The sequence below is a fragment of the Lethenteron reissneri genome, chromosome 25, assembly GCF_015708825.2.
Source record: "Lethenteron reissneri isolate LAM-NWPU_2019-01 chromosome 25, ASM1570882v1, whole genome shotgun sequence".
Lineage (NCBI taxonomy): Eukaryota > Metazoa > Chordata > Hyperoartia > Petromyzontiformes > Petromyzontidae > Lethenteron > Lethenteron reissneri.
The window spans coordinates 525,781-549,162 of NC_083803.1; the positions used below are offsets into that span (position 1 = coordinate 525,781).

The following is a 23,382-nucleotide window of genomic DNA, read 5'->3' on the forward strand; positions in this document are numbered from 1 at the left end:
ACGCTTTTTATTTAACTCAGTCTGTTGTTGTTGTATCCTCAAATATTGTAACTCTATTGTAACCCACTTCCCAATGTGGTATCGACTGCAAACTTGGTATACTTATGCCATACTGATGACAATACTATATTCTATAAACATTTTTTATAAATATATTTATAAACATTCAATATTATGCTATGTTTCGGCTTGGGTCTAATTGTCCACGGTCAACTCACGTTGGCTGCAAATCATCACGGCCCCTGACGTTGTGGCGAGCCTCGGGGCCACTTCCTGGAGTCGTGGAGTTCTTCCATTACTAGTGCGGTACATTTCATTAAAGTAAAAAAAAAGTGTTTTTTAAATATTACTTATTTGGAATAAAATTGATACTTTTAGGGACGCCTCAACCAATCACAAGCCATTAGCTCGGACATATATTCCCATATGGCCATGCGCTGTTCAAAACTCGTCTGCATTTCTAACTCACACACCGTTCAGGTCCCTTGTATCGTCTTAACCACCTATCCAGTTTTTTTTTCATGAAATCGTCATCAGCAATCGTCAAAACAAACTCACTGCAGGCAATCAGCTTTTATTAATCGGCATACACAAGCATTCAATGAGATGTTATTATTTTTAATTTACTATCGTTCTCATTTGAAGTAAAAATAACAAAACTGCAAGTGCAAAAAGTCAACGTACTGTATCAAATATATGACCATTGCCTTGTTAAAGTGGTTCATGTCCATTTTAAATGACCATTTAATTAAGTATTTGTACCTTTGGTATCATCTTTTATTTTGTTCACGAACAATTTTAGTACTTATATGGCATCAGACAGTTATTTATGGGCTTGAATTACATCCACTATATGGATGTATAACGCAGCCACACATTTAGCAACTTAAATCAAGGGTGAAACTGTGAAGACTTTTACCTGTAAGACATCTAACAATGTGGTGGACTATATGTTGGCTATAAAGAGAAACGGAGTTCTCCTTTATATTGAGGTACATTTGAATACTTCGGGTGGGAGCAGTGGCACAGTAGTTCACAGTGGATTATTAACCCAATAACCAAGTTTTAATTCTGGAAATGGCTACCATAAGTGGCAAGTGATATCTGAACTGGTCCTAGGCCCTCCCCCCCATTAAACCCATAATTACGAGCATGGTAAAGTATGATCAAACCCTCACAGCAGGCAGAGGCCTTTATCCATTAGTGGACTGGCCAAGGGCTGCAAACTACAACATACTTTTACACTGCATAGGCATATGTTCATAAAATGTACACCTGGTGAAAACCAAAATTCCACAAGATAGATCAGGCACTTATCCATTGGCATAATTTGTTTCATCTAATTTAACAGCATTATGTAAATAATATTAGCCTTCTACAAAAAATACAAGATGCACTGTCAATAGTTATTAAATTGGCTAAGCTTAAACGAATCGTCAAGGTTGTAACCTTGCAACAAAAATCTGTAAATGTACCAATTTAAAAACACTTTTCAACGTGAAATGTAAGCTTTAAAATTTTATTCTCAATTTGGAGCAGTATTAATGAGGCACAAGGAGGTTACGTCATGGGACCTCCTTTTCCAGTACCAAACTATGAGAATAGGTTTTCCCCTTTTTTCTGGCAACAAAACAGGTGTTACTATGTTAAAACACCAAACTGAAACCTTTTACAAGGAATCATGTCTGCATTAACCACAATACTTGTGGTCATAATAATGCAAACAAAAAACATACAGTACTCTGATAATATGCTTTGTCTTTGAAACCGATTGGTCCACACCAGAGACAGCTTTCTTTGGTGCCGAGTCTCAAAAGGTGTTAGACCAGAGGACGGTTTTTGGCGTCTTTTTTGGCGTCCCTCTGGTCTAACACCTTTTGAGACTAGGCTCCAAAGAAAGCTGTTTCTGGTGTGGACCAATCAGTTTCAAAGACAATGCATATATTATCAGTGTTTTTTGTTTGCATTCTGACCACAAGTATTGTGGTTAATGCAGACATGATTCCTTGTAAATGTTTCAATTTGGTGTGGCTCATGTAAAACAGCGACTTAAGATTAGCGTTCAAATCATGACTCTAAAGGCAGGCAAGCTGTACCATTCTTATTGCATTAGCTGTGTACATTCAATCTCATGTTCAATCTGGAAATAAGGAAGGGTTGGAGAAACTTGCTAAATTGTAGCAGTGAATGTTTGATTCTTAGCAATGTCAGCTTTGCCAGATCATTGAAAATGATTGAAATAGAACAAATGAATTTCAGTTATCGTTTTGTTGAGGTGTTGAAGCAAAAGCTGAATGTAATTTACCACCACTTTACTGCTGTCTTGTAACAAAAAAAATGTAAGCTACAGTTAATCTCTGCTCCAAAGGCAGTAAAGTATATAAATGATTGCCTTGCATGTGTCTGGTTTGGGCAGTGATTCCTCACAATGACTTTATCTAAAGCAGTGTTCTTCTTCATTGCAAGGCCCGCGGGCGACTAGCGGCCCCTGACGTGCACCTCCCGACAATACACAACATGTGAAAACACCCCCCATCATCATCGTTCTGTCATACCCCAATGGTTTCAAATATGTGGCCCCCCTCTGAAAATTAGTGAAGAACACTGATATAAAGTATAAAAAGACTGCAATGACTTACACCTCAAAATGAAGATGAAGACTATGAATGCGTCATTATATTTTTGGTATAATAAGTGTGAGAAATAAATAGAAAATGGGAGGGAATTCAAGTTTGATATGGTTGGCTGAGTTACAAGGGTCAGTTGTGATCTGTGCCTGCCACCTGGTGGTCTACACTGGCCCTGTTGTTACTGCTGCTTTTTATACTCCAGAAGAAACGTCACTCGTGCAGCAACGTAGTTACACTGCTGGTACTGTTTTCGTTTACTTTCGCTTCATGTTTATGGGTTTACAGATGACTCAACTTTTACTAACAAAGACACTTACGATCATTACAGACATGGATTAGAAAAGAATATAAGATCCCTGGCTGTTTTTGCTCTGACCATGATACTACCAGCCTGGTCCCTAAAGATGTGTATACCTTAAGACCACACCTGCTTGCACTGGCCCAAAAACCAGAATCAAAATCCTAAAATCCAAACATTGTGAATTCCGTAAATCCAAATTGAAAATAAACAAACTAGTTTTAATCTGCAGAGTAAGAATTTACTCTAATCTGGCAACAATGCTCTTATTGGCCTGAGTGTTTGCGCCAGCTGATGTGCTCAGGTAAGAAGGACCACAGGTCTGGCTGCCCAACATGGGAGAGGCTGGGGAAGGGAGACTTGCTCCACTGGAAGGGAGGCTGCTGGTCCCATGTGGGACCACTCTGGGCCACCATTTCCAGCCGTGGCACCATCGCCTTGCTCGTGATCTGCAAACAGAAGTATTGCATGTTAGCACATTGCTTGCTCAACACATTACAAGCATGTCGAATGAAAAACAAGACTATATGTAGAGCTATTGTGCAGCAAACTATGCAAGATTACAGTTCAAAATAAAGGTTTTTGGGTTAGATCGTTTTGCCCGATGATGCTGGATGTAATTACTAGCGAAACGTCGTACTCAAATTGGAAATGATGTGGATTTACTCTTTAACACACCGGTGGGCTGAAGTAGTAACTAATTGGCATTTTGTTTACGTGACAAATCCCTTACTAAAGTGTCAGGTGGTGGAAGGTTACGACACAACATTTATACTTGTGCGATCTAACCCAAAAAGCTTTATTATGAATATTGGTCGCGAAAGCCTCCGTGTTAAACTGAAGATTACAGTTTCTAATTAATAAACGTGTGCGGTTTAAAAACGGTGAATGCTATTAATTTTCCAAACTAAAATTTCCGACAATTTTACAACAGTAACTCAAGGAATATTTTACATACTTTTATATGTTTTGATATATTTTGAGATTCTGCTAATTTTAGATCAGAAACTTAATTAAATGTATTCTGTATATCTCGTATTGTATATGCGGTAGTTAAGTTAATTACAATAAGTTAAGGACATACTAATGACATTCAGTGCTCTATCCCACCGACTGAATGAATGAATACATTATCTGGAAAAGAGCGGTATTCCACTGACCTTCATGTCAGTGGCCCCATGGCTGCGCTGTTGCAACATGTCACAGGGATAGGTTCCATTGGCTGGGTTCAGGTCACAGCGCGCTGCTATGGCAAACTCTGCGTTCTGTCCCGGCACACAGCCCTTGCACGCCGACAGTGGGTCATTCATGAAGTTGTTGTACCTGCAAACAACATGCATAAATACACACGCACACACGAACAAAAACAGATTCAGATGACACCTTGCTCCTGTAAATCACAGCTTCCTTGGTTTTGCTACAATGCTGAATGTAATCCATAGTTTGTATCCTCCGTCTTGGCCAACATCACCGGCCAAAGTAATTTACAACACCTACTTAGGATAGTTATTTCTTAGTTTTTTTCCTTTCTACATCTCCAATCCGTTTTCCCATATCTCTTGTTGAGTCACTTGAATAGACCTTGCTTACTCGACAACGGATGCCGAGGTAAAGTCCGACTTGTAGATCATTCTATTTATTTTATCCCTACCTATCCCCACTTTGTGATGTAGTCAGCTGCTTGAAAGATGATCTTGGGTCAAAACATTTTGAAAATCTCTAAGGTAGGTGAAATTCAGTGGAACATGTATATTCATTCATGTATTTTGTTATGTAGTCACTGCTGACGGCAACACAAGGCTAAGACCATCAAATTCTACACTTGACAATGTTGGTGACTTCCGAGATTTACACCCAGGATGATTTTGGTGATGATGACTCGGCGCTCTACGTCGAGCAGGAGCTGAGTCACTAAATACGAGTACGCCCGCGTCGTCTTCGAAACCCCCACCTCATGAGGTGCACCATGGAGGGAAGGTCGGTGACTGTGTGGACATCTCGGCGGAAAATCTGAGCACGTGGGCAGCGGTCATGGTCAAACCAGTCTCCGAACTTGTCCACCAAGGCCTGCTGATCAGACACATTCCAGATCTTCTGGAAGTAGCTGCAAATGTAATTGAAATCAATTAGCTTCTCAGTGTAGTTACCCAGTACCTAGAGAATTGTTTTTAAAGATTATCCATCAAAAGCTTAAAACTAGCGATGACGTATGTTAAGGTACATTATGGAAAAATTAATACACAGAGCGGTGCTTAATACTATAAAATTAACGATTCTGCCTCTAAAGCACTGTATTACATGCATGCATCACAACACTTAGAAAGAAACTCCTCTTTTGGTACCTCTCAATATGCAGCCCCCTCATTATATTTTTACATTGTTATATGAGGTGCAATCGCATACATTCAATATTGCCTTCTAATGTAATTGCTGTCCTGCCATCTTCAGATCACCTCAAATCCCTGCAGGTTGTTGTCTCACACACACACCAAACTCTACATGATCCATCAACCCCACCACCAAAACTCCAGATTAAAGGCATATACTAGCAAAAATTATCATGACAACGAAAGTTTCGTAGATCTTAAAATTACGTAAGGTATTAAGAAAATCCATGCATAATGAAGCATTTAAGCAGTAGCTCTGTACTCTATATCCGGCCAGAAAGAGGGCGGGTTATGGCATGCGTGTGCTCACGGGATGTTGTAGCTAGCCCAGTATTGTTCTTTGTAAAGGACATCCGTCAGGTCTGATGACACCACCAGGCCCCTGTGGAGCACACACATGCAGACCATACAGGATTATGTGCGAGGCTTTGGTATTCAGCACAATGACTTATAATATGTTCATCCATCTTGCCTTGACAGGAATATTGCCTGGGTGCTATTAAAGCAAAGTCGAGATGGCATGGAATATTCTCCAGTGCATTTCCATTCGAGAGAAAGGGCTATGGCTCTGAGCTGGGTTCAAAGTGAGGATAAACGGCGTGCTATTATTTAATCCCCTTATGTATTTGTCAATTGAAAAAAAACATCTCTCAAAGCAAAAGAGCAAAGAGGTGGTTAAAATATTTCTTGGTGGCCCGAGTCACTGTGGAAATTCTACTTCTCATGGCAGGGGCAAGTCCCCATAAGACAAGCGTAGCACTGGTTTGAGTAAACATAAATAAAAGGTTACTGACGGCATCTGTTCAAGTACGGTCAAGATTCCACTTCTCGATTTTGATGATCCAGTAGCAAAACGCTTGTAGTCAACAACCATCCACTCATTGTTGTACCTGAAAAACAATAATATATCATAATCAATGCTCTGTAGTTGTGCAAAATGGATTAATAGACTCAAACACTTTTGTTCCAACAGCCTGACATGAGACTAGAACAGTCGATTTTCAGTCTTTGCTAAGGCCTGGCTGAATATTTGACACAAGCATTTATATCTGAATCGTTAGCTCTGTCCGCAAGACGTACATGTGGAATGTTACAAATTTAACTCCGACTGGGAATCAATGAAGCCCAAGTCTTTGGGGCCATCTAAAGGAGTACCACTGTGGAACGTCACTCACCGCCACCTGTTCTGGCCTGCCAGTGGTGGTGAATGCAGCCCCATTGCTTGTTTGACTATAATTATTCACAGCCATTCACGGTCGTGCGACTGGTACGTGGTTCTTACCAGAATCAAGTACACGCCAGGCTCGTATATAAATGATAACCCACTCCCTGTGTGCGCTTGGAAACACCGTGAATTAACATTACAGTTTTTCCAAGTGCTCATTTACAGATTGAAACATACAGTCGTGATAATTGGTTCTTTACCCTTCTATCTGGCAACAAAACTGACACCTTTTTGCAAGGAGTCATGTTTGCATAGACCGCAATACCTGCAGTCATAATACAAACAAAAGAACATAACTCTGATAATGTGCACTGTCCTTGAAGTTGATTGGTCCACACCCGAGACAGCTTTCCTTCGAGCCTAGTCTCATATGGGTTGGACCAGATGACGCCAAAAGGCGCACCAGATGACGCCAAAAGTGCGCCTTTTGGCGTCATCTGGTCCAACCCATATGAGACTAGGCTCGAAGGAAAGCTGTCTCGGGTGTGGACCAATCAACTTCAAGGACAGTGCACATTATCAGAGTTATGTTCTTTTGTTTGTATTATGACTGCAGGTATTGCGGTCTATGCAAACATGACTCCTTGCAAAAAGGTGTCAGTTTTGTTGCCAGATAGAAGGGTAAAGAACCAATTATCATATTTTTACTGGCAAATGAGGTCCCCATAACATACAGTCGTGTCTATAAAACATATTACATTTTTGATAGCGTTTGGTAAATCAAATTGAGATAACGGAGGGCGGCTTGTATTTTAGTGATTTAATAGCATGCCACAAGGAACCTCATTACACGCTTTACTGTGTTCAAATTACTGTACCAACATTATAAAACACGCCACATTAATTGGATGATTTACAATAGTTTTCAATTGAATTCTGTAATTAAACGGGCATATAAACATTTTATTACACGTATTGTGTTTCAATGGAGCTCAGCATTTTTGTGATAAGTATGAAATACATCTGAAGACCTTTTTACACGGTATATGCTCACAGCAGTTTATACGTTGCGACGTATATAGACAATGAATGCCATAATGAAATCATTATATGAGTCTCTTATCCAACTTTCAAAAAGATAACGTTTAAAATAGAGCCATTATTTATATGTTTATGCTACATTTAATACATAAATACATCGGAATTCATCCAGGTGTTGCTGCAACACACTTGTTTCAAAACGATGTTTAAGAGTTAAAATCTCAGTAGGAGGATGACTCAACCTATCATCTCTCTGGGGTTGATCAATTAAGTACTACTTCATGGGAAGTCAAAAGCAGTTGTCCTATGAAGAGACTGATCACCTCCATGGGACTATGGAATTTCCAATGGCTCAGGACTGCTAACAAATATGGGCCCATACACCAGACAGACAACTTTCATCTTAAGAATTATGTTTCAGAATGTTCCCAATTATCAGAATGCTCCTTTAGAATTGCTACCGTAACATTCTAGGAAAATATTCCATTCCAGGTGTAATTGCAAGTGGCTGCACGGATTTCAACACTCGATTTCAGCAGTACCGGCTCAGTGCTCCAACTCTTAAATCACCAAGCCACTTCTGAAGCCTAATGCAGTGCACTAATGTGCACAACCCTGCCTCTACTAAATACACACATGTAGACATGCTTCAGTGCATTCACTTACGTGCCGCTATTGTGCTGTCTGAATGTTTCTGCCCAATGTTGGCCAGACGTCGCCAGTCGGTTGGCCACCACGTTACGCAACCACTCCAAAAGTTGCCCCTTTGGCTGGACTAGGTGCCACAGCTCAGGGTTGTTGTTTTCAATAGTAGTCTCCAGCACAACCTGCGCACGTGAACACGTGTGGAACTATACTGTGAATTACCCGCAGACCTTTAATAGATAACAATGAGTGGATACTTACAGCAAAAATCCAAGCAAAACGTTTAAAAAGCTATCTTTAATATGCTGCGAATGCATGTGCATACTGATTGAACTATTTTTTTTATTTTACCAGGTAGGGCCCACTGAGCTATATAGTTATTTTTTAGAAGCAACCTCGCCACAAATTATAACTCAACGAAGTGGCTTATCACGTGGTAATTTATAGCAGCCAAATACTCTAAACGCATATTTATAATGTGGAGGGAAAAACCGGATAAACCCTACATTCTAATATGCATGCACGCTTGTACATGTTGCTATGCACCTCTCCATATATGTCAGACTTTTCAGTAGTTCTTTCAGATACCCAGCATACACTGGAAAGGTCGCCATGTCAAATATTTACTGGCATATATCTGTACATGTGAATGTCTAGAGGCACACACCAGTCCACTGCTTAGGATGTAAAAATCATCGATGGAGAAGGTGACACCAGGGTAGGAGCTGAAGGCTTGCTCGTGGCCAGGGATCACCTGCTGACCTGAAACGGTATCAGAGAGAGGCCCGAATCAGCTGAAAACTTGCTTAACACGACAGGGATGCAAGATTCCAATTTTTTAAATAAATCAATGTTTATTTGTTAGACGGAAAATGTAATACAGACCACTATGAGTTCTGCAAAAAAAAGTGACTGGTACAAAATCTCTCAATGTAGAGTGAACTCACATTTGTATGACCACAGCTGTTGTTAGAACATGCAACAAAATTGGAAGATGGCGAGTTAAAATCTTTTGTGGTAATCAACTGTGAAGAAACTATATACATTCTGGCCCGTATTATGGGAATGGGGAATGTTCACTACTGGCTCATGCCCATCAATAAAGATGAGAGTCACCCCAATATTTCATTAAGTACACACACAAGACGTGGCATAAAATCATGGCACGTCTTACTTTCAATTATGCTCTCTAAACAAAGTTTACCGAGATACGTTTGCAACTATACATGTGCGTGTCCACGCATGCGTACCCTTGGGTGTAGTGTGAAACGCAAGTTGGTAATTCTTAACGATCCTCAGCATGCTCTGGTAGGCCCCCCAAGTCACATGTGACGTCAGCAAGTCCTGTCCGTCTGGCAGTAGCCTGATCAGGGCGGAGCAGTGGCCCTTCCCCACCGGACCACGACGCTCATATTCCATTCCAGAGGCAGGATTCTGCGTCGCGGCAGTCTTGTTGAGAACTTGCTCCAAATCTCCCAAATCGGTGGCAATTTGGCCCAAGCTGTATGGACAAAAACAAATACAATAGTTTAAATGTTTCAATATATTCCCGTCAATACCATATTCACATGCTTACCATGTTCACCTGAATACCATAATTCAGTAAAAACACATTTTGATTTAAAACCAAAATAACTGCGTCAGTATAATGGACTACTACTCAACATCCGTGAAAAAGAGCTTCATAGCTCACTGGATTCTTCCAGTAGTCTAAATAAAGATTCTGATTCTCATATCTCTTAATGCCTCATTCCATTTTCAAATGTGTGCAGCAGTGATTGTAAAACATATGTAAATGCTTATAGTTTAATAAACATATAATTTTGATTTTCGATTTAAAGCTTTCGTGACTGCAGGGATTCATCTTCTTGGTTCTTTCGGTAAAGTCACGTAGAAGGAAAATAATAAAATTATAAAAATAAAACATAATAAAATAATTCTCACGACGTTTCGGCCACAACGCAAGCAGCCGTCCTCAGAACCAAGAAGATGAAACATATAATTGTCTTAGGTTAGTAACCAACTCGCATTGTCTGAATTAACTTATTAATATCACTTTGACAATATTTTGTAAGAACACGTGAGTGGGAGAAAGGTCACAATCTCTATTGAAGACAGTGTGATTGTGTGGTCGATATGTAGGTGAATTAAAAAAAAAACGTATGCATCAGTATTGAGTCCCAGTACCTCTTGTGGGTTGATGGCCACAAATTCAATGTTTGGTAAACCTAAGATAGCCAGGCCAGTTTGTTTATCCAGTCTAGATGACTGATCCCACCTCTATGCTATAGCTCAAAGAAGGTGAAAGTGCCTGTCATCGACCTTACTATCCTAAAGAGCTTCATTCAGTAAGCTGGCCAAACTAAGTCAGGGTAGGTGATTTATTTTGCTTGTTCAAGCAGCCTTTATTTCCAGTGCATGAAGACTCCTGCAGCAGGACCAGAGGAAGAATATATTTTTTCCAAGATGTAGGAGCAAAGCATCTGTAGTATTCTCGAATTAGCTATGCATGTTTCTACGCAATGCGGCCATCTACCCTGGAAAGGCTTTGGTTGAGTGTAGTCCAAGAAAGAGATGAATTCAGGAATGGCTATATCGCCGGATGAGTTTACATACTAGAATCCAAAGGGAGAGATGTCTATCCTCCCGGTGGGGAGGGTGATATTCCCACTCATGCCATCCTCGATGCCCTTGAACTGCAGTAAGGCCAGCCGCACCTGGGAACATAAGTAATGACAAGGGACAGGGCAGTACCAAGGTGTATATGAGTAACACTAGGGTGATTGATAGAAGCTGAATGTACAACCTGGTAAGTGACTGCATGAAGAATTACTCCTGTAAACAAATGTGCGAACTAAACCCTTATTTCAAGCTGGGAATATGATGGCAGATGCCTGTAATCCAGTGGCTGTAAGGCACGGTTGGTGAATTAAGCAATATGTCACCGTGTATGTGAGCTCTCAACTTGTCAGGCAACAAGGTGGCACATTGATGACATCACCGGAAAATCATTTCTAAACTATCGGTTCATATTCCCCAGTATCATAAGTTCATGAATAGATTAAATATGTTGAGTCTCCTGAATACGTGTCAAAATCGGTAACAAATGTTATTTAATCTGACTGATTAACTGGTGAATAGTTTTGTTACATCTCTAACATTATCCAACTGCCTGGCTTGTATGCGTTCATTGTTCACACGTGTAGTGGTGTGTCAACTATTAATCACACTACACACATGTGTAGTGGTTTCAACTGTAAATCACACTAAACAAATGTAAACGGACGATCCAATTTAGGGTAATGTTTTAAAATATAAATATAAAATAAATTTTTTACCAACAAAATATATTTGCTCATATTGTAAAAACAATTTTAATTAGTAGCAAATTATCAATGCAATTAAAGTCACAAAAAAAGTGATGAATAAAAGAGGATTAAGTGGTGATGCATTGGCTAGTGCACTGTACTATGAACCCGATGGCTCGAGACATATGAACTGGTCCTGGACACACTGCAGCAACTCACACTGAGCAGCATGGTGAAGTATGGTAAGCTATCTCATCAAGTCCCCAGGTCTGCGTTGCAGATGAATAAGTACACGTGTCATTTTTACAGAAGCATGCCTTCTATTGAACATTATTTAAATTTGATGCGTGAAAACATAAACCATTTTCTATTGTACCTCATAAGAGTCCCACTCATAGTACAGCCATGATAACTGCAGTGTATTTAACATCACTACATTTCACAAACATCACCTGGTGCCAAAGTGGATTCTCTGGCTCTGCTTCGATCTGTGCATTCATCCAGTCGAGGTTGTCCTTGAGGAAGCCCTCCAGCCTGCCACAGTAGGCCGACTCCTGCGGGCCCTTGGCACAATATCCTTCCATCGTGTTCTGCCATTGCAGCTTAATGTACTGCAGCATCCATTCAACCGACCATGCACACGCACGCAAGTTATATATTTAACGAGTACATGTCAAAAGCTGCCAAATGTCATGGAGTAATTTGTTTCGAAAGCGGAATTGAAGTCTATGACCTGCATCATAATTATAAACATAATACAGTGGAATCCGTATAAACAGAATACAATTTGGATTTATATAGCATAAAAAATGTGACTACATCTCAAGACCGTGTACAGAAATAGGGAGCACATTACTGTATATAGAGGAGCAGTCAGTTATAGGCAGAGGAAAAATGGCCTTAAGCCTGGACTTGGACCAGGGGCGGGGAGTTGACAGCACTGATGGTTTTGGGAAGGGAGTTATTTGGGTCAGCAAATAAGAATGAGTGACCTTTCACTGAGTGAAAGTTGAGTGAGGGCTTCTACAGAAAGCCACGGTTGCTTCAGCAAAGGTGCATGGTGAGGAGTAGAGTGAGATAAGAGGAAAGTAGCAAGACGAGTCCATGGAGGAGCTTTAAGATAGTGAGTGCGATCTTTAAATTGATCCAGTTGATGGAATGTTCGAACCAAAACAGGTCAAAGAATCTACATTGAAGTAAACCATTTGTATCATAAATATGCAATTCCTACTGCAGAATATGACATGTAATGTTATAAACCACATAAACCACAGAAAGCCTGCTATGAGCACCAAACCACATGGAGAGAGGTGGAGACAATCACAGCACTGAGATGTGAGGGCAGAGAGACGATCAGGAAGGCTGGTAGTTTGCTTCACGAGTCAATGGGCTTTTCCAATTCCTCCTTAAAACCCCAGGCTACTCAGCTGTATTCCCAGTTTGAAAGTAAATTTGCTATTTGGTGCACACATATAAAAAGGGGGCAAATACTATGATATGAATATTGCATGCAGGCAGATAAGGCGATTGTGAATCCATGAGCATCGGTCTTTGGTCTGTTTGTGCACCCATGTGTGTACGTGTGGGGAGCGGTGGTGTAGTGGTTCAAGCACTTCACTAAGTTAGATTCCCGGATATGGCTAACATTAGTCACAAGTGATATCTGAGCCAGTTGTGCGCCTCCCCTACGATGGTTCAGCCTAAAGTTAGTTCCTGATAAGAACAGAACTTGCACAGTCTGTAGTATGATAAGAGGGTCTTTGTATATTGTGTACGTGCTGGACCTTGCTCGTCACGTTGGCCTCCAGCACACCGGCAGCGTAGGCTTGTAAGGCGTCGTCATACTTCTCATTTGTGGCAAGAGTCAGGTGAGACCAGCTGCAAAACAAAGATCAGAGAAGAGCCGCGTGATCTCGCTTAGACTGCAGTCTGTCCTGTAAATGTTTACAGCTGAAGACATCGCTGTCAGCAATTCTTACTTCTCAAATCCTGCCCGTTTGGTCTATTGCCTTGGAATTATTCAAATATTTGCAGCGTGTCCACTCAGACAAATGATAAGCGGTGCGAATCTTCGTGGCCCTCAGCCAGTGGTGACAATTCCACATTCTCTTGGAAGGCGGCAGACTCTTCATAAGCCCACCACTTGACTACCCACAAAGTGATATTGTATCGACTTTTCAGGTATGATGAGTTGGCTCGACTCTGCACTTTGGAGTTGAGAGCTGAGAAACATATTTGTACACGAAGCCATACAAATATACAAACACAGACATAATTTCAACCGTGATGACGGTTACAAACTGAGTAATCATTGGAAAGATGTGATTAACCATGCAAAAAAGATTTAACTACACTTATTTGCCAATCTTATTTGACAGACAACCATCACAGTTTTACCATGTTTAGTGGTGGTCTCCCTGTTACAGATTGAGTCACAAACCGCACCTCTCCATAACAAAGGCTCAGCCTTTGTTATGCAGTCTATTCTTAGTCTTAAGCCTCACCTTACCATATTAATAAAAAGTATGCGGCCCTTGCCCCACCACCTTCTCCGAACCATTATATAAACGGAGTGGTAGCGCCTGCAATCTCTCATTTACTTGATACAGCTGTCGTGGCTGTGACGGTACCACCTGAAGACGGAAGCTTGTGTTGCCTCCGAAACGTCGTGATTTTTATTTTATTTTACTTTTTAATGTTTTTACCTAAGTGACTTTACCGAAAAAACCTAAGAATATGAATCATTGCAGTCACGAAAGCTTCAAATCTGGATGAGAAACATCCACTTATTTACAATATCACACGACATTTCAGTGATGATGACAATAGTGACGACGATGATAATGATAATGGCTTATGATGGCTATGCTGATGAGAGTCAAGTACAGTCCCTCCAGAAAAACGCGATTATGCGATCGCATGATTCCATGCAAAATCAGACAAAGTCCGCATATTTATGCGGGGGGCGCGTTTTTTCAAATACGCCGCACTTTCGCCGCATAAATTGCAGATTTCCGCGCGCAAAATATGCGGGCTTGCATGATTTCATAATCCCCGCATTTTCGTTGCAAAAAGTCACATATATTTGGATGTGTTTTGGGATGGCCTACAGGAGAGACTTCCTGTGCTGAGTTCCTTGGCCAAGCGGTACAAAGATGCTGTCTCAAACTCAGCTGATGCTGAACGCAGCAACAGCATCTACAAACTAGTGTTGTCTAACCGAAGAAGATCAACTACCAACCAAAACCTCAAAGCCTTGGTCTTCCTTTACCATAATAACCAACGAGTCCGCAGTGGAGCATTTGAGAGAAAGGAGATGGTGGAGGGGGAGGAGATGGACACTGAGGGAGAGGGGATGGAGGATGAGGATGGTGAATGATTGGCCAGTGTTAGAGGCTACGTAGTTAGTTTTATTCAGGAGTTTATGCAACTTTACAGTTGTAAGATTGCACTTTTTTGTTAGTAGTATGTAAATTTACATTACTGTAAGACTGTACTGTTACTGTATTGCTTACGTTACTGTGCACTGAAAACACTTATTTTAACAGAAGATGTCTGTTTTGTATAGCTACCTCTGTAAAACAGGAAGCACACATTTTATTTTTTAATATTTTATTTATTCATTTTTACAGAAGTTGTAGCATATTCATTTTGTAAAGCTACAGAACTAGTTCGACTCAATGTTTTATAAGTTTGAGCCATCTGTTTGTTAAGGTCTGAAATAAAACAAGATGAGAACTTAAATATTCCCAGCACTTTCTGTGATGTAGTATGCTTGCTTATCATAGGAAGTAATAAGAAATGACTCTTTACATTAAAGTAGTAGCCTAGTGAATAGGGTGTTGGGGGAATCACTTTTTTTTCTCTTTTTCATCAAACCGCAGTTTTTGCAAGTTCCCGCAATTTTTGCAAGTTCCCGCAATTTAATCGCATAAAATTGCATAAATATCCCGCATATTCCATCGCATTTTTTAAGAAAACGTGCCGCATAATCAACGATTTTTGCCCGCAACAATCACCAAAAAACTCCGCGTTTTTCTGGAGGGACTGCAAGTAGCTGTCATGATGCCTCGTGCTTATGATGGTGTTGGTGACCACGTGATGGTTGATGGCTGAGCTTCCTCATTGTCTCTGACGGTTTCCTTTCCTAATGGTGCCCATCTCTCAGTGTTTTGCACAGCGTATTAAGATACGGTATATTTTAGACGTAATATAAATCCATGTGTCTTGTATGATAATGACGACCTTGATGATAACGGCTGTATTGGTCAAACTTGTAACAATGATGGTAATGTTTGTGAGTATATGTAGTTGCAATCGTGATGTGTGTGCCGATGGCTGTGATGACGGTATCAATGATGAGTGATGTTGATGGTATTGTTGATGACGGCTACAAAAATGACATGCGTGGTGATGACTCTGACGGTAATGGACTAAATTATGTCAGTGTCAATGTTGTTGATGGTGATGATGCCACACGCACCCCGTGCTGGAGATTCTGTCAGTGAAGTTGGCCCAGGCCAGGGCCCCCGGATCGATGCCTCGCACCACGGCGAGGCCGCGCTGGGAGTCCCACACAGCCGAGGCGAGCTCGGGGGCCGCCGCGGCCCCGCTCACATCCACCGCCACGAGCAGCAGCAGCGCCACCACAAACTCCATCATCCGCGCCGCGTGCCCCATGACTCTCCGCGTGTCCCCTCGCTGTTGTCTCCCGTGGCTGTCGGCGAGGAGACGGGAGGCGAGCGAGGAGAGGGATCCCCAACAACAACAACAACAGCAGCACTATGAGACCTCCTTTACACCACCAACACAAACACCGCCACTCTCGCTTCCTCTCGCCGAGCCTCGCTGCGGTCACGTGACCGAGACGCGTCACGTGACCGAGACGCGTCACGCCCCTCGTGACTGTTCGCGATCTCGACCGCAGCAGCAGCACGAGGAGGAGCAGGAGGAGCAGGAATCCGATGAGCTGTGAAGCTCTTTTTAATTTCACAGATGTCCAGTAGAGGCACGGAGTCAGACGGCTGGAGCAACAAACGAGACTAACAAAAACACGATAGGAGGGCAAAGTGTAGTGAAGGTAAGCAAATCAATTTGTTTATTTTGTATTTTACCAGGTACAGCGCACTGAACTTAATAGCCTCTTTTTTTAGAAGCGACCTGGTCACAAATGATGGCTCAACGGAGTGGCTTGTCATGCAGCATGCATATTCACCCTCTGTGCACGATGCAAAAAAACATCAACAGTTCCTGAAGAACTGTAATATACTTTTTTGTATCAGGTTACCATCGGGTTCGTTTCAGGCCGACGTGAGCGACCGGCTGACGTGCGGCAGTGATAGAGAGAGAACTGTATCGACCGGTTTCCTCCTCATCATGACTCAGCAGCAGAGCCGTCCCCAGGGTCGGGCGAATCAGGGCGACCGCCCCGGACCCGCGCTATGGGGGGCCCCCCGCTTCGACGTGACGGAGTCAAGATGTAATACTACCGGCTTCGATTGAAGGCATCGCGGTGACCCACGTCGCAGTCGGATTAGCCCCGAACGCATGTGGTTGTACCCAGTTAACGCACAGTATCTCTCAGAGTCTGTCTCCATTGCTCTGTCTATAATCTCCCAGTCTATGTGTTTACGTCTCCATATCTCTAAAAAAATTACTCCGTTTCTTTGTCTCTCTGTTTCCCTGTCTCTACGCGACCTCTCTCTTGATGTTTGCCTCTTTTGTCTTTGATTGCCCTGACCACAGCGCCACCGCTCACCCCTCACACGGTTACACACAAAATACAAATATCCTCCATAGCATTCAAAAGACTGATGGGCCAAGTGCTGTGAGCGAGTTGTTTATGTGTACGTTTATGCGTAACCGAACATTCCTGCATCACTTCACTGTGATGCAAACGGAAGGATGTACATACATAACGTACATGTTAATGAACTGTGAATAACCCAGCCAATAATATAGATATCCACTGTAATTTATATAACTACATTAACGACACATTTATACTTACACGATCTAACTAAAAAACCCGCTATTACTTCACCTTCACTGGTTTCCGCTCAAATTCAGGATTGAATTCAAGGTCCTCACATTCGAGGCCCTGAATGATCTCGAACCTCTTCTTGGTTCTTTCGGTAAAGTCACGTAGAAGGGAAGTAATAAAATAATAAAAATAAAACATAATAAAACAATTCTCACGACGTTTCGGCCACAACGCAAGCAGCCGTCCTCAGGCGAAGAATGAAGCACCACCAAGCTTGGAGCGTATATTTAAGCTGGATTAGAGGGGGGGAGGTGGGAAGAAGAGCGCCTAAACAAAATAATTTGCATATCAAGAGGAATTCAGCATATGGAAAATGCGTAGGAGGTGGGCGGGGGGGGTTCCAAATCAATACTATGCCCGTGCATTATGCAGGATTAGCAGCATCAAAGGGGGGGGGGGAGGGGGTAGCATTAACAAAGGAAAGGAATGTTAATAGTATGTAGCTGCAGTTACTAAACAACCACGTAAAAAACTAAAGTATAAACTGCATAACAAACTAAAGTATAAACTACATAGCATCATCAGTATATTTACTATACTCTACAATAACAGTAAGTAATACATAAAAAAATTTCTACGTTGTAAAAAATTATATAATATGCTTCCATCTAAACTTTATTCTCTTACATCACACGCGTCTATACCGTACTATATACTGCCATAGGCAAACCCAACATTAAATTACATACTGTATTGCTATAAACCACCCTATACCTTATACATTTTAATATAACACTATGTATTATTCTACCCACCCTAATGTGTATCAAAATGGTTTATTACGTCCTTCCAGTGATTGCTAAGCCAGAATCCATCTTCTCGGTTAAAATTGTCTCTCTGTTTGTATATGTGGATCGCCTCATGAACGAATCTCTCATGATAGCCAGATGGCTTGCAGAGAACCTCTGTCTTGGAGAAGTCAATGTCATGTGAGCCCACTGAGTTGTAACAGTGATCTGCCACGGCTGAGGTGTTTGTCCTACCGTGTTTCAGGTCAGCTTTATGTTCACGGATGCGGTCCGAGACATGTCGTTTGGTTTCCCCAATGTAACTGCTACCACAGAGGCAACTTAGTTTGTAGACACCAGGGTACTGTATGTCTGGAACCACATCTTTTACAGACGGTACCAGATCACGAATTTTATGTACTGTGTTGAATCGGACCTGGATCTTGTGTTTAATCAGGATTTTGGAGATCTTTTTTGTGACCCCAGCAATGTAGGGTAAGGTGATGGTCTTGAAAGGCTCATCAACAGGATCCTTCTTGATGGTTTGAGTGATGGCTTTGCGGATTGTGTAGTCGGAGTAACCATTAGCCTTAAGAGCTTGGCGTACGTGTTTGAGTTCACTGGAAATGTGTTCATGGTCGGAGATGCATTGGGCTCTATGATATAGAGTCTTGATGAGGGAATTCTTCTGGGATGGATGGTGGTGGGAATCCGGTTTTAGATAAGCATCCGTGTGGGTGGCTTTCCTGTAGACAGAGTGGCTCATTGAACCATCAGGTCTCCTTTTGATTAGGACATCCAAAAAGGGTAGCTTGCCATCATTTTCGACTTCCATGGTGAATCTGATGGCTGGGTGTATGGAATTGATGTGGTCGAGAAATTGGTCTAGAGCACCTCCACATATTTGGGAGTTGCTGCATGCGTCCCTACGTTCCAGCAATAACTCTGATGTCGGTGGACTTGGATCTCCTCTGTATCCTCAGATTGATCCTCAAGTCCATGGGCGATCTGGCCTCCACTTCTGTGGCACCTGCAGATTGTGGAATTCTCTGCCGAAGGCTGTCAGAGAATTCGGTTCGGTCGGGATCTTTACGTCCTGCCTAAACACATTTCTCTTTCAGAAGGCATTTGCTATTTTAACTCAGCCCCCCCCCCCCACCCCCATTTATGAGAATTGGCTCGAGATTTTATGAAAGGCGCTACATTAGCTTTAATTATTTCAACCGAATGATTTTCAGGATACATCTCTTGGTCATGCCTTATTACACATGGCCCTCACAATTTGAAGTCGGAATTTACACTCTTGTATTGTCGAGTAAACATAAACACTTTGGGTGAACGTTGGCATGTGGTTGGACCAACGTTGGCCCAGCCGCAAGAGGGTGCGCAAACAGTCTTCGTGGGCTCATGTACAGGCGATACATTATACGAGCAAATGTAAATCAATAATACGCCTTTAATTACATGTATTTTAACGTTTGTTCACACGTGCAAACAGTGTTATTAATAATTTATTTCCTGTAATTCTAAATGCATACACTGTATTGGTTATGCGGAGTGATATTCGACATTTTATATTATTGTATTACTGATTTATGTTTAAGATACGGCTCTTTACTTTTGGAACGCGTGCACAATTCAAACATTAAAATCAATAATGTGATATCATCAAATATAATTGCGTCATCATAAACAACAACAATAAAACCCCATTATTGGCTCGGGTCATGCCAATACATGTGACGGGGGTGTGTATTTCTCATCACGGGTTTTCTTCGGGAGATTACAGTATTTTGTTCCATGAGCTATAGCAGCGACCACTAAGACTCCCCCCCCAACCCCCGGAAGCGAATGGACTCGCCCGCCTGCCCTGTGGAGCTGCTGTCCGCGGTGCTGAGCCAGGTCCGCTGCCCCCAGACACTGCAGCCGCTTACTGTCCGCAGCCTTCTGCTGCTGCCCACTGCTGCTCATTACACGCTCGCCCATTGTATTGTGCTGGGCTTTTCTTTGTCCACTGCCTTCCCGGCGCAGTGGAAGTGTTATGCCCGAGCCTGCCCACCCCGCCGAGTGAATGCATCCCTCGGCCGCCGGCAAGGGAAACAAAAAGAGGAAGGGGCCGCACCGGCCGAGCCGAACCGGGGCCACCGGGGCCACCGGGGGGAGCACGGGCAGCAGTGGTGGAGGAGGAGGTGGAAGCGTCGGGAGCGGCTCCAAGCCCGACAGGGTGTCCCTGCACAAGCGCAACCTCCACAACTTCTCGTACCCGCTGCTCGCTGTGTTCGGAGTGCTCAGGTTCCTCGCCTTCCATCTGTGGCTGCTCATCGCCTACGTGTGCGAGCGCCTGAGCGACCTGCACGCACGGCGTGCCGAGCCGCAACCCGAAGGGCAGGCGGAGCAGGGGCAGGCAGAGGAAGGGCAGGCCCATGATGGGCAGAGGGAGCAGCGCCAGCAGGGGCAGGGGCCCGAAGACGCCACCCAGCGCCTGCATGCCCACCACAAAAACGCGTTCGAGTGCATCTCGGCTGCGCTCAAGATTGACGAGGAAGACAAAGGTGGGTCGCAGTGGGTCATGAAGTCGTGTGGCCGAGCGGCAGCAGGGCTGGGCATGGTTTGATATCTCTCGGCATGGGTGCGAAGAGAACAAGCTTGTGGTTAAACCAAGTTTGAGTTTATTTGATTTGTAACAGACATGGTCCCAGCCAGTTGTCCGGTGATTTTACAAGGGGGATCCGTGGTGCGTGAGCACAACAGCAACAAAAATTTAATAAAAATATAGTAGCAATATTGCCGGGAACGAGTACAGGGGTCCAAAAAATTGCACATCGAGATTTGGCGGGTTGAAGCACAGCGTTAGGTATTGGTGTACGTGTCTGGCGGTTTGTGTGATGGTGCTGTACATTGAGTTTCGAATTCGTGTAAGGTGTTGGGTATTGTGAAAATGGACCGAGTCAGGTGGTGGACATTGTGTGGCTGTGAGGCATTGTGGATAAGTGAGGTGTCTAATTTCTGCGGTTCGGTGATAGCAAGGTTCAATCTGTGATTTTGGGGATCAGTTGAAATGTTCAGTTATTGAAGTGAGGTGGGAGTGGTGCGTAGGTTGAGACTCGCTATAAAATATGGTGGGTGTGCATTTTGATGATGAACGATGATGGGTGTTCCCATATGTGTTCCCGTGTAGCCCATTACGTAACCTGCATACTGTGCGCGTTGCTGTGGCAGTGTTTCCTTAAGATGAAACAGCCCTCTAGGAATGAGTTGATTCAGCGAAATTGAACTAGGCACTTAAACCCCGAGCCCTGTTAATTGTTTTTCATTTCATGTGTTCTGGACACTCTCAGAATGCACTTGCATTGTGTGTCGTAAATAGATACCGATTATAACGTATTTGCAGAGATATCAATCAAGATTGTGCGAGCAGTGTCATGAGAAAGAGTAGGTGCTGAGTGTCTGAAATTGTGTACTGAGCTACATGAGCAGAGTAGCCCTCGATGTCTGATTGCTCAATTGCACCGATACACGTTTAGTTGGGGGGTTACATCTGTTTGGGCAGGTAAAGACAATAATCCACATGAGCGAACTGACATTTAACAAATTCCCCACATCTTGGTGTGTAGATCAGTGGATTTCGAGTGTTGCATTTTAAGCAAAACTCATCCTTTTTGTCTCAAGAAGCTTACAGTTATGTTTACATTCATATCATAATCCAGATGTCAAGATTAGGTCACATTGCAAAGCAACCGCTCTGGATTCCACGTCTGCTCCACCACAGCACGTCCCTGAGGATGATGATGACCCAAAGAACTACACCCAATCAACCACCATATAGCGCGTCATTTTACGTAGTTTTTTTTACTGAAGTTGGTTATGCCACCATTGTGTTATTAAAGTTGCGATAATTAATCTTAGATAAATTAAGTGAAAATTTACATTTTACGTGATGAATGCACTGAAGTTGTTGACCTACGACAGATGATATCTTGATTTCATCTCAGGTGATTTAATCTCAACTTTGGTTAATCACAGGTGACTGAATGCATGTATGTTGAACTTATTTCGCACCATGTGTAGCCAACCCTGCTAATCGGAGGTGTGGAAATGGATGTAAGCAGTGTAGGCTTGTTATTAACAATATATTAGACTGTATTGCATCTTAAGCATACAGTAGCGAGTAGACATGAACACGTGTAAAACTGAAATTGACTCTGACAACGACCACTTAGGTAAAATGGACTACCAGATGACCTCACACTGTGACACCATGTTGGAGTGTATCTCGAGCACGTGATGGCAGAATAACACCCCACAATGGTTCACATGCTGGACACTCCACTGCATCATTACTCTCAATCGGCTATGCCAGTGTCTTGACAGCAGAACCTCATTTAAACTGAATAAAAGGTGATGTATATCTGTACATAAAATTGACAGCCCTTTGTCAATCCACTGCTGGATGGAGGTCACGTGACACCGTTCAGTCATGGAGTTTTTCTGAATATACTTCACCATTCCTGTCAGTGGCAGTTGGTGAAGGGACAGGTGTCAGCCTAGAGTCAGTTCGGATATCACTCGCCGCTCATGCTAGCCATGACCAGGAATCCAACTCCGGTTGTCATTGTCATAGCACAATGTGCTAATCACCTGCTGTTGTGAACGTGTGCTGGGGAGTGTTAGTGTGGTGAGCTGCTGCCTGGATTCCCTCCTGGACATCTCGAAAATACAGATCTCATGATTGCCCACATTCATATGCTGAAACTCCACTATCATCCATTTGTTTCACGGCCCCTAAGGGCACAGAATTGCAGTGTGACGGTCTATTTTACATGTCTGTTTTATACAGTTTTAATGCTGCATTCTATTTCTCAGGAAACCCTGCAGGGCTGAGACTCATTATCGTGACCCTCTTGTGCGTCAGCCTGTGAATGGTTTCCTAATCAGTGTAATGCAAGGTTCATTACATTTGGATACAAATCCTGTGAAGAACATTATACTGTGATGCTATTGCATATTCTTATTAGACGAATTGTCTTCAGTCATGGAGTATTCCAAATTAAGCATTTTCCCGTAGCCTTTGATGCCTTGCCTGGGATTGTATCAGCCGTTATCCAAGAGAACTTGTTTTAATCCCAGATGACTGCAT

General features: G+C 42.6%; 2 protein-coding genes across 9 annotated transcripts in view; one reads left to right on the forward strand and one right to left on the reverse strand.

Moving 5' to 3' along the window:
- Positions 1 to 558: 558 nt before the first annotated feature.
- Positions 559 to 16,338, reverse strand: PLBD2 (phospholipase B domain containing 2). The gene is made up of 12 exons (XM_061558806.1): positions 15,958 to 16,338; positions 13,259 to 13,352; positions 11,927 to 12,085; positions 10,783 to 10,883; positions 9,417 to 9,667; positions 8,834 to 8,928; positions 8,188 to 8,348; positions 6,110 to 6,205; positions 5,626 to 5,697; positions 4,880 to 5,032; positions 4,089 to 4,251; positions 559 to 3,377 (listed from the first exon to the last, which is right to left on the reverse strand). The coding sequence occupies exons 1-12, from the start codon at positions 16,152 to 16,154 to the stop codon at positions 3,195 to 3,197; spliced, it is 1,725 nt and encodes a 574-aa protein (XP_061414790.1). The 5' UTR covers positions 16,155 to 16,338; the 3' UTR covers positions 559 to 3,194.
- A 117-nt stretch (positions 16,339 to 16,455) lies between these two features.
- Positions 16,456 to 23,382, forward strand: part of LOC133346961 (spastin-like) — a 31,405-nt gene continuing 24,478 nt past the window's right edge. For 6 of the 8 annotated variants that reach the window (XR_009755673.1, XR_009755671.1, XR_009755674.1 and 3 more), the window contains exon 1: positions 19,943 to 20,797. Coding sequence is in view for 2 of the 8 variants with exons in the window: in XM_061558807.1 (XP_061414791.1) it covers positions 20,317 to 20,797 (481 nt within the window). In the remaining 6 variants the exon portion in view is untranslated. Of the gene's footprint in view, positions 16,555 to 19,941; positions 20,798 to 23,382 lie in introns of those variants that run through there. The other 2 variants (XM_061558807.1, XM_061558808.1) reach the window with 2 other exon arrangements.

Excerpts from the sequence above, each read along its gene's own strand:
- PLBD2 (XM_061558806.1), bottom strand. The coding sequence starts at position 16,154 with ATGGGGCACGCGGCGCGGATGATGGAGTTTGTGGTGGCGCTGCTGCTG. Across the intron at positions 8,929-9,416 it reads GTTTCACACTACACCCAAGG|GTCAGCAGGTGATCCCTGGC; the intron begins GTACGCATGCGT and ends ATACCGTTTCAG. Across the intron at positions 8,349-8,833 it reads ACATCCTAAGCAGTGGACTG|GTTGTGCTGGAGACTACTAT; the intron begins GTGTGTGCCTCT and ends TCACGTGCGCAG.